This window comes from Trypanosoma grayi, assembly GCF_000691245.1.
Source record: "Trypanosoma grayi strain ANR4 Tgr_235_V1, whole genome shotgun sequence".
Classification (NCBI taxonomy): Eukaryota; Euglenozoa; class Kinetoplastea; order Trypanosomatida; family Trypanosomatidae; genus Trypanosoma; species Trypanosoma grayi.
The window spans coordinates 11,797-21,767 of record NW_008825854.1 but is presented as its reverse complement, the minus strand read 5'-3'; the positions used below and the strand labels follow the sequence as shown (position 1 = coordinate 21,767).

At 55.8% G+C, this 9,971-nt stretch overlaps 5 protein-coding genes across 5 annotated transcripts; all 5 read left to right on the top strand.

The window, feature by feature from the left end:
* Window positions 1-383: 383 nt before the first annotated feature.
* On the top strand, window positions 384-2,234 carry DQ04_02351100 (hypothetical protein; the record flags this gene model as incomplete). Its single annotated transcript, XM_009311790.1, has 1 exon — window positions 384-2,234. One exon carries the CDS (start codon window positions 384-386, stop codon window positions 2,232-2,234), a length of 1,851 nt encoding a protein of 616 aa, XP_009310065.1.
* Window positions 2,235-2,521: 287 nt separating this feature from the next.
* Window positions 2,522-4,459, top strand: DQ04_02351090 (putative tubulin-tyrosine ligase; the record flags this gene model as incomplete). Its single annotated transcript, XM_009311789.1, has 1 exon — window positions 2,522-4,459. One exon carries the CDS (start codon window positions 2,522-2,524, stop codon window positions 4,457-4,459), a length of 1,938 nt encoding a protein of 645 aa, XP_009310064.1.
* A 213-nt stretch (window positions 4,460-4,672) lies between these two features.
* On the top strand, window positions 4,673-6,853 carry DQ04_02351080 (vesicle-fusing ATPase; the record flags this gene model as incomplete). The annotated part of the gene is made up of 1 exon (XM_009311788.1): window positions 4,673-6,853. One exon carries the CDS (start codon window positions 4,673-4,675, stop codon window positions 6,851-6,853), a length of 2,181 nt encoding a protein of 726 aa, XP_009310063.1.
* A 471-nt stretch (window positions 6,854-7,324) lies between these two features.
* DQ04_02351070 (hypothetical protein) lies at window positions 7,325-8,200 on the top strand (the record flags this gene model as incomplete). The annotated part of the gene is made up of 1 exon (XM_009311787.1): window positions 7,325-8,200. The coding sequence occupies one exon, from the start codon at window positions 7,325-7,327 to the stop codon at window positions 8,198-8,200; it is 876 nt and encodes a 291-aa protein (XP_009310062.1).
* Window positions 8,201-8,974: 774 nt separating this feature from the next.
* On the top strand, window positions 8,975-9,871 carry DQ04_02351060 (cytochrome c oxidase assembly factor; the record flags this gene model as incomplete). The annotated part of the gene is made up of 1 exon (XM_009311786.1): window positions 8,975-9,871. One exon carries the CDS (start codon window positions 8,975-8,977, stop codon window positions 9,869-9,871), a length of 897 nt encoding a protein of 298 aa, XP_009310061.1.
* Between the last annotated feature and the right edge of the window lie 100 nt (window positions 9,872-9,971).

Sequence of the window (9,971 nt, the reverse complement as noted above, 5' to 3'; positions counted from 1 at the left end):
TTTTTTTTTTTTTTCCTTTTGTTTGTTTTCGTCCATTGTTTATGTGCGTGTAAGTGCCGTCCTTGTCGTGGTGGCTGTTTCCCCTGTTCGCATATCCATATGCATACGCCCACACAAAGAAAACACACAAACACACACAAACGCGCGCGCACGTTTCGGGTGCCTACTTCTAGCATCTGTATGTGTGAGTGTGTGTGTGTGTGCTTGTTTGTTTTGCGATTTCTTTTTTCTCACTGTCTCGCGCAGTAGACGCACCATCACTCTCCTCCCCGACCCTTCACGCAGTTGCGGCACGTGTAGGGTTTCTTGCACACGGGCGGAGAATCAGAGGTAGCAAGGAACAATCAAAGGAAAAGGGACTCTGTGGAAAACACAGTTGCGTCATGGGGGAGCGGGAGCTGATCACGTTGGCACTTGGCAACTTCGCCTCCCTTGTGGCGGCGCAGTGGGCGAACGGCACTACGCGCTACGACACGACACGGCAAACGTTGTACGGCGAGCGCCGCATCGATGCCGTGCAAGGCGGAGAATCGCTGCAGCAGCAGCAACGCACGGGGGCGACGGTGCGGGTGCCGCGGCTCGTCCTCCTCGACGCCCCGCACGCCACGCGACTCAAGCGCGTCCGGTGCACCGCCAGCAGAAACGGGAAGTGCGACAATGAGGAAGAAGAGGAGGGGGCGAGTGACGCACGTGTGTTCGCGACGGGTGACCACACAGCGCAGTGGGAGTCGTCGTCATCATCATCGTCCTCCGCTGCCTTGCACGACCACAACGATGACGAGGAGGAGGAAATGAGTGCCGAAAACGGGTACTCACGCACGGTGTATCATGACCCCAACGGAGACAACGACGTGCAAATGTCGCTGAAAGCTATAAAGCACGAGCTCTTCCAGGAGAAGGATGAGCTGGTGCCGTGGTGGCGCTACATTCGCAGTGGGGTGCGTAACGACAGCGTCCATGTGCTGCATCCTCTCCATGCGCTGGGCGGGGGTTCAGGTGACGTGCCTCTTCTGCACAGCTTCGGCTTTGGTATGGCTCAACTGCGCCCCTCTATGAGCAACGACATCGCAGGTGTCACGGAGAGTCTGCGGCGGCAGCTAGAGGATGCGGACTTGCTGCAAGGCGTGCAGTGCTTCGTTGACGGCGACTCCGCATTTGGAGGCGCGGCGTGCAATATCATGCAGGAGTTCTGGGAAGACGCCGGGCCTAAGGTGCCGGCGGTGCTATTCACCCCCTTTCAGCCGCTGCCCGAGGAGGTGTTGATGCGGGAGAGTGAGGTTGATTTTGCCAGCAGACGTAAGGATGAAATGTGTCTGAATCGCCTTCTTGCCACGTCGCACATGACGAGGCACGACAGTGCTGTCTATGTGCCGCTCGAGTTGGCGCAGTGGCAGGCGTCGTTTGCACAACCACCACCAGCAGGAGAAGCAGGAGCGGCGGAAAAGGCTCAAGTGCCTGCTTGGATTCAAAATGACACCGCCACGGCGCAGCTAATTGCTGCGGTCGCCGACAGCGCCCTCTACGGTGCTCGCGATAATGGTAGTTTGGGCACCAATACGAGCGGGCCCGCTTTTTACTTGCAGGACTGGAAAGAGGCAGTGCGGCCCACCCGCAGTCTGCGCGTATCTGCAGCGCTTGCGGCGATCCCGCTGCCAGTGTACAACATGAACTCGCCCCGCAACGATCTATGGGAGTTCCTGGAGCGAAACCCGTTGTTTTCCCTACCTCAGTCTGCCGCAAAAACTGGGTACTTCGCCCCACTGACTCACGCCACGACTCTAGATCCTCAAACCGAGGCGGGACGTGTGTTGGGCCATGCTGTTACGCTGCGCGGCGCCGGCAATCTGCTTGACCTGACGTACCCGCGGCAGGAAGCGCTTCTGCGCTATGGCCTGCCGCTGCGGACGGCAAATTACCTGCCCCTTGTGACAAGCAACAGCTACCCCATTTCATCTACGTTCCCGCAGGATTTTGTGGTGCCGAAAGAGATATTGGCCTCTGGGGTGCTGGAGGGCATTGACGTTGGCGCCCACATTGTGTCCACGTACGGTTCGGCGCCGATGCTGCAGAGCATCACCGCAGAAGCGCAGACGGTGCTGCGACATCGTCGCCACCTCTACGAGGAGGCATACAGCATCGAGGGAGATGAGTGGCGTGAAGTTATGGAGGACGTTCTGCAGATAAGAGATGATTACGATCATCGTGATGATGATGACGGTGACTACCTCGAATAAGTGTTTACAAAACGGATTAACAATTTTTATGGTGTGGGAACTCCACTGCTTGGGAAAGTGTGAGTTTTTTGTACCATTGTTAATATTGGAGGTGGGGAGGTGTGTGGGGAAGAGGATTTGCAAAGGCGATTTTTTTGTTTAAAAAAGCTACGAATAACATCTTTTTTTCTTGTTCTTTCTTCCCCACTTTCTTCTTTCGTCTCATTACTTATTTCCGTTTATTTTGGGGGGGCTTCCGCACCGGCGTAAAAGGCGGGGTTCCATCCTTCACCACTTTATTGGGTCTAATGGCGTGCGGTGCGGAGGAGGAGGAGGAGGAGGACGTGGTGCGGCGACTCCACGAGGCCCAGAGGCAACGCAACCAATGTATTGCCCGTGGCGCAGTCCATGTTGCCGCACCACCTGTGCGCCGCTTCGACGAGAACATTACGCCGGTCTGGCACACAACAACCGTGCGTCACACTGTGGCACGCAGTGCTGCAGCAGACACATGTGTCACGGTCAACGTGAGTCCATTTCGTGGAAGACCACCGACAATTGTGTTTCTGCCGCTCGACCGCCCGTGGGACGGGGACGAATGCAGCGGTGACACAGGGGCATACGTGGAACCTGCGTCACTGCCCCTTGTGATGCGTTCTAACTCGGGCGCTCAGGAGTCCATTCCACGTGCCGGGCCGTACGCTTCCCTTCGCTTCACAATGCCCACTGGTGCCGTGCGCTTCACAGGTGTCATGTGCACACTGGAGCGGGCTGGATTCACGGAGGAAACGAGTCTCCTGTCGACGTCGTGGTCTATGAAGTGGTGTAAGCGTCCCGTGCGCAGCGACTTTGCACGACTAAAGGCGTTCCAGCGTGTTAATCACTTCCCCGGCACATGGCGTATCGGGAAGAAGGACGAGCTGCATAAGCATCTCGTGGCAGCCCGTGCACATTGGCGTGAACAGTGCAGAAACGGCAACGGCGGGGATAATGATGTGGGTTTCGGCGATTTCTTCCCTGAGGGCTGGGTGCTGCCGGAGGAACAAGGGGCGCTTCTTTCCGTGCTTCGCTCAAAAGAGGAGCGTGGCCATACGTTTATCGTCAAACCAACGACAAGTGCTTGTGGTCGTGGTATCTACTTGTTCGAGGGCAGTGAACACCCAAGGCTTCCGTACACAACGCAGCAAGCTGATGCGTTCAGCAGCTGTGACGCCAAGAGTAATAATGAGAACAGCAGCAGTAGCAGTAGTGGTACTGTTCGCCCCCGTCGCTTTCTTGTGCAACGCTACGTAGACGACCCGTTGCTTGTTGACGGGTACAAGTTCGATCTCCGGCTGTATGTTGTGGTGACGTCGTACTTTCCACTGCGTGCCTACTTGTACGATGAAGGACTTGTGCGCTTTGCCACCTCGCCTTACCCCACTGCGCCGAAGGGAGCGGCGGTTGGATCCGCCGATGCACTCACCGCACATCTTACTAACTTTACCATTAATAAGAAATCGGAGGATTTTGTCCCGCCCGACGAAGCGAACGATGTAGAAGGTGCAGCAAGCGCCTCTAAGTGGACTCTCGCCGCACTAAAGGCACATTTTCTTAGGCACGGCTTCGACTGGGATGGAGCAATGGCGCAGGTGCGTGACCTTCTTGTGAAGGTGCTACTTGCAGTGGCGCCGCACGTTGTGGTGGAGATTGACGCGTTGGGCAACCGTGACATCGGCTGCTGTTGTTTTGAGGTGTACGGCGTGGATGTGCTTTTGCGGCGTCCACTTGCAGCAGACGCGCCGACGCCGATGCCGGTCTTGATGGAGGTGAACATCATGCCGTCTTTGAGCACGCACTACTCGCTTCTAGACCAATGTGTAAAGGGCAACTTCATTGCGGACATGCTCACGCTCGTTGGTATCACAGCGCCTGCTACGGCCAAGAAGCCTGGGGCAAGCCGTGCAGTGCCAATATCGTGCATGAAACAAAAATTGGACGAGCCTGCCTTTTCGTACGGTCACCCGTTTCTCGACGCCCTGACAAATGCAGCTGAACTGGAGGCGTGCCTCACGGCAGAAGAGGAGTACCTGCGGTGCACACACTTTCAGCGGCTCTGTCCGACACCGCAGTCGTACACGCAGTATCGCGCGCTGTTTTTGGACGTGGAAACAGCAGCGGGGGGTGGGGCACAGCAACGTGCTTTGGATGAACTGTTGAGCGCGTGGGAGCAGGCGAGGCTCGACCGACCGCCACCATGGGCGTGAGAAACCCTTAAAAGAAAGAGCACACTCCTGCATCATCAAGGTAGACTTCTCTTGTGGCTGATGCTGCTGCTGCTGTTGTTGTTGTTGTTGTTTTGGTTGCAAAGACAGTGTTTTTGCTTTTGTTGTTGTTGGGGGGTCATTCCTCTTAGTGCCATAAAGGGAGATAAGTGAAGCAAGTACTAAAACGTGTAGGCCTCGTGCGACTTATTATTCATGTCAGCTACGTTCATTGTACGCTCCGTCCTCACGGACGAGGATACACGTACCAACCTGCTCTACCTCAACCCGCGCGACGCCAAGCGCTTTGTCGGCGAATCTGGTCGTGTCGTCATCAACGGCTTTGTCTTCAGTGTCGCCTCTAATGCCGCCATTGCGGAAGGGCAGATTGCGATGAACAGTATCCAGCGCCGCCTCCTCGGTCTCTCAACAACGGCGGGCAGCACGGTAACGCTGCAGAATCCTCCACAGCATCTTCCCGCCATTGCGACCATGAGCGTGCAGGTGGAGCACATTATAGCGTCTAAAAAGGGCGGCATACTCGACTGCATGGAGTTCATCGCCTATTTCCTCATGCAGTTTGGGGGTCAGTGCTTCCGTGAGTCGCAAATGTTGGCCGTCGTGCCGGACAGCGGCATGCGACTTATTGGAACCGTGACTGCGTTGAAGTGCGATGGAGAGGCCGCCGTTGGCTTTCTTTCCAGTACCACCAATCTGATAGTTCTCGTGAATGAAAAGAGTGAGATTACGCTTGGAAATGTGCCCGACAACCAGCTGGATGCCCAACAACCACAGTTGATGCAAAATTTCAACCTCGAGAGCCTCGGCATCGGTGGTCTGCGGAATGAGTTTGCGCAGGTGTTCCGTCGCGCCTTTGCGAGCCGTCTCTTTCCTGCCTCGTATGTGAAGAAGTTGGGCGTGAAGCACGTCAAGGGTGTCCTGTTGTTCGGGCCGCCTGGCACAGGCAAGACACTTATTGCGCGCAAGATTGGCGAGATCCTCAACTGCCGCCCGCCAAAAATCGTCAATGGGCCGGAGGTATTCAACAAGTTTGTTGGTGGGACAGAGGAAAATGTGCGGAAACTTTTTCTGGACGCGGAGGCAGAGGCCGCCACGAAGGGCGACCAGTCGCAGCTGCACCTCATCATCTTTGACGAGTTTGATGCCATCTGCAAGCAGCGTGGTGCTGTGCGGGACTCCACTGGCGTGAACGACAACGTCGTGAACCAACTTCTGTCCAAGATCGACGGCGTAAATGCACTCAACAACGTTCTTCTCATCGGCATGACAAACCGCCTCGACCTCATCGACGAGGCGATTCTGCGCCCCGGCCGCTTCGAGGTACACGTCGAGATTGGCCTGCCGAATGAAGAGGGCCGTGCGGAGATCTTCCGCATTCACACCCGTGGCATGCGGGAGAATGGCGTGCTAGGAAAAGACGTCGATCTCGGCGAGCTCGCGGCGCTGACTAAGAACTACTCAGGCGCGGAGATTGAGGGCGTTGTGCGCTCCGCCACATCCAACGCGTTCAACCGCCACATCGACCTTGACCACCCAACGGAGCTTATTGACGCGCGCGATGTCTTCGTGACACGCCATGACTTCCTCGCGGCCGTGGCAGAGGTACAGCCGGCGTTTGGACAGGCAAAGGAGGAGTGTAGTAACCTTAAGCGCGGTGGCATCATCCACTACGGCAAGCCGTGGGAGGTGGTGGAGGACCGCTGCAGCCGCTACGTTGAGCAACTCAAGGGTGAGGGCAAACGAATCAACTCACTTGCGGTGCTCATTGAGGGTTTGCCGGGTTCTGGAAAGTCAGCAGTGGCGGCGTACCTCGCAGAGAAGGCAGACTTCCCGTATGTAAAGGTTATCTCCAGCGAGGATATGGTTGGCTACGGTGAGATGCAGAAGGTAAATATCATCCGCAAGGCGTTTGAAGACGCCTACAAGTCACCCGCGAGTGTCATTATACTTGACGACCTTGAACGTATAATAGAGTTTTCACATCTCGGTGGACGCTATAGTAATGCTATTCTGCAGGCGATGCTCGTACTCATCAAGCGACCGCCAACCGAAGGGAGGAAACTGCTCGTCGTGGGCACAACAGCGCAATACGATGTTCTAGACAGTCTCGAGGTAGTCTCGTGCTTCTCTGTGAAGCTACAGATCCCAACAGTGCCGCCGCAGGCGTTGCAGCAGATTACGGACGAACTAGGGCTTCCGTTTGCGTCCCAGGAGGATTCGCGTCACTGCGTGGAGCTTGTTCCGGCGATGATGCCTATTAAGCAGCTACTGCTCGTGCTTGAGATGGCTTCGGAGAAAGGATTCCACGGCAAGCAGGTTGTTACATCCCTTTCATTTGCTCAGGCACTCGAATCTGTTGGAGCCCACGGCAACTGAGATACAGTCATCGGTGTTATTATCTGTAAATGTGCGCTCGCTTTCTCCAGATATATATATATATATAAATGTCTGTATGTGTGTGTGTGTGTGTATGTGTGTAAAGGGGAATGGGAGGTGCTTGGCGCCCCTTGTTGCTGCTGCTCTGTCGATAAGAAGAGACTGAGGGAAACGATGAAAGGTATATGGTTCTCTTTCCTTTAGGCCTATGGCGAAAGAAAGACAACTAGGAAGACTGGAAGAAAAGGAAAAAAGAAAAAAGAAAGAGGAGTCGATGTTTTGAATGTGCGTGTGAAAGAAGAAGAAGAAGAAAGCAAAAGAGTCTGCCGAAGCGCCTCTGTGTGTGTGTGGGTGTGCGTCTGTTTTCTATCTTCACATACATGTCACACGGTCTCACATTTCTCTCCTCTTCTCTGACGCACAAACACACAAACTTCCCCAGAAAAAAAAGGTCTGTCGCGGTTGTGCCACATGGAGACAGCGTCAGCGGATCTCGGCTCCCCGGCTGCGACATCGAGCAACGCCGCCACTCTCACCTACACAGTGGCTCCACACCCCTTCGGCTACCAAACACTGTTCGCCATGCTCATTTCCGCCTCAGCCGCGAAGGCGTGCACATCGTCGGGTATAATGAAGGGTTTGTGGGACACAGTATGGGGCACGCTGGAACAGCGGCGCGTCAAGTGGTCTCAGCTGGCCTTTGCACGTTGTTTCTCGCGACAACTCGAGGCTCTGAACGGCAGTGTCGTCGCGAGCATCTCGTGTGCGCTGCTCTCGTACGGGCAGCCGCAGCCAGGCGTACTGTGGGTAACGACGCAGGGCCTCTACTTCAGAAGCCGGCAAGAAGTCATCAATGGTGACGGCGATAGCACAAGCGGCAACAAGAGAGGCAGGGAGTATGCTGAAGAAATCGAGGAGGACAAGGAGTGGGATGATGAGGAGACGGCCATTCGAGAGGTGCTGCCGCTGCGGGGCATTGTTTCACTCCTGCCTTCAGTGGCTCTCCCGACAGCAGAGAAGGGGCCGCCGTACGTCTCAGGCATACCGAATCCGATTGTCAGGCCAAACGCGCTGCAGGTGTTTACATGGCCTCCAAAACAAATCTATCAGTTTGTCTACATGCATAAATTGACGCTGATGCCACCATCAGCGTCGCAGAGAAAACCAACGGACGCTGACAGCGAAGGACTGCTGTTGCAGCACGAGTACGATGCGATTATGAAATTCCCTGGGGAGCTTGACGCCGTGACGTTTTGTGCCTTGACCGAGCGACTTTGGGAAGCCCGCCTGAAGGCGCTACGGCTGCCGCACTTGCGAGAGGGTGTTGAGTACGCCGCGCCTCACTGATTCGCGCCAAGGTTCCAGAGGCGTTTTAGGTGATACAGAGGAAGAGGTGAATCATCTGGGTGTTCCCTCCTCCCATCACGACTCTTCTTTTGAAAGAGGGTGTGCGTTTTTTTAAGCAGTTGAATTATTATTTTTTCAGAGGTGGGGAGGTGACAGCAGTACCGCTGACGGACATGGTGTGGGCGTGTGCGTTCTTGATTTTTCTGTTTGCGTCCTCCCGCTCCATGCGTCAATGTAAACGACTGGAACTCCCTCGCCTCACCGCACCCACGCCTCTGATGTGCTGTCTGGCCCGCTTACCAGTGTGTTTTGAGCCGTACCTGATGCGCAGCAGGGAGAAGAATCTGTAAGAGGGTTTTTATGACGACGACGATGATGATGATGAGTGGAGAAGTTATGAGTGGAGTTTTTTTTTACTTTTTGTTGCTGTTGTGTTTAGAAGTGAGGAGAGTCCGCGCGCAGGATGTCTCGGCCGAGTGACGCCGCGGTGTAAGCGAGGGATCAGCTCCGGCAGGGGTGATCCCCGGCCCTCGATGGGCTCCGTCATCGCGAGCAAAACTGGCTCTATGCGGGTGATTGTGCTGTTGTCTTTTGCAGATTGTCTCCCTTTTGTTTTTCTGTGTGTGTGGGCCGTTATTATGTGCACATTGGGCTCATCTGTGGTTGTTTGGTAGTATATAATCATTATTCGTGCTTCGTGTTCCCCACTGTCCTTTTATTTCTTGTTGTTATTTTGGGTGCCGCTGGCGGCCAGACTGTGGGTGAAGGCAACCGATGCGACTGGCGGCCCACCGCAGAGTACTCCCGCTGCGAGTATGCGGTTCTGCCCGTCTTGTGTCCTCCAGCGAGCAAAGGCAGGAACAGCGTGGATTCTTCTCGGTGCTGCGCCGCGGGCCACGCAGCCGTGCCGAGCTCTGGGGTCTCTGCCTCGGCTGCGCCGTGTTCCCGCTCTCTGTGTCGCTGTTGAACTGGTACGACAAGCTAAAGGAGGCTGGTGTAGTAGAAGCAGCGGATACCGCACCGGAGTTTCAGTCCATGCAGTCTGTCACAATGGCGCCCAAGCAGCAGCTGGGTGGACCGTTCCGTCTGCGCGAGAGCCGCACAGGTGCCTACGTCACAGACGAAGAGCTCTTCCGCGACCGCTGGACGCTGCTGTACTTCGGCTTCTCCAAGTGCGCAGAGGTGTGCCCGACGACGCTGCGCTTCATCGCGGACGTTCTGAAGACGTGTGACACCACTATGACGGGCGCCGCGGCGGAGGAGGCGGCGAAACTGCAGGGCGTCTTTCTGAGTATCGACTCTTTCCGTGACACACCGGAGGTGCTGCAGGCGTTCGTGTCGCAGTTCGACCCTCGCGTGGTGGCGCTGTGCGGCAACACGGCGGAGGTGCGGCAGGCCGCGCAGGCGTGGCGCGTGTACTACTCCTCCGTCGAAGAGACAGAGGAGGAGCGGGCGATACGCGAGGCGAAGGGGATCCCCGAAATTGTGCTCGACGAGACGTACCAGTTCGACCACAGTAGTGCCATCTACCTCGTGGGGCCAGACGGCAGGATGAAGGACTTCTTTTTCAAGGAGATGGGGCTGGAAGACATGGTCAGCAGGCTGGACGTGCACTTCGCCGACATATACGGCTTCAAGGACACAAGGAAGCCATTGCAGCAGGGGAATTAGGATAGGGGCCCCGTCAGCAGACGCAAGCACAAAAAAAAAAACTCTGCCGACTTGGGCAGTTATCGTCTCGGTATGTCTGTGTGTGTGTACTCCTGTACGT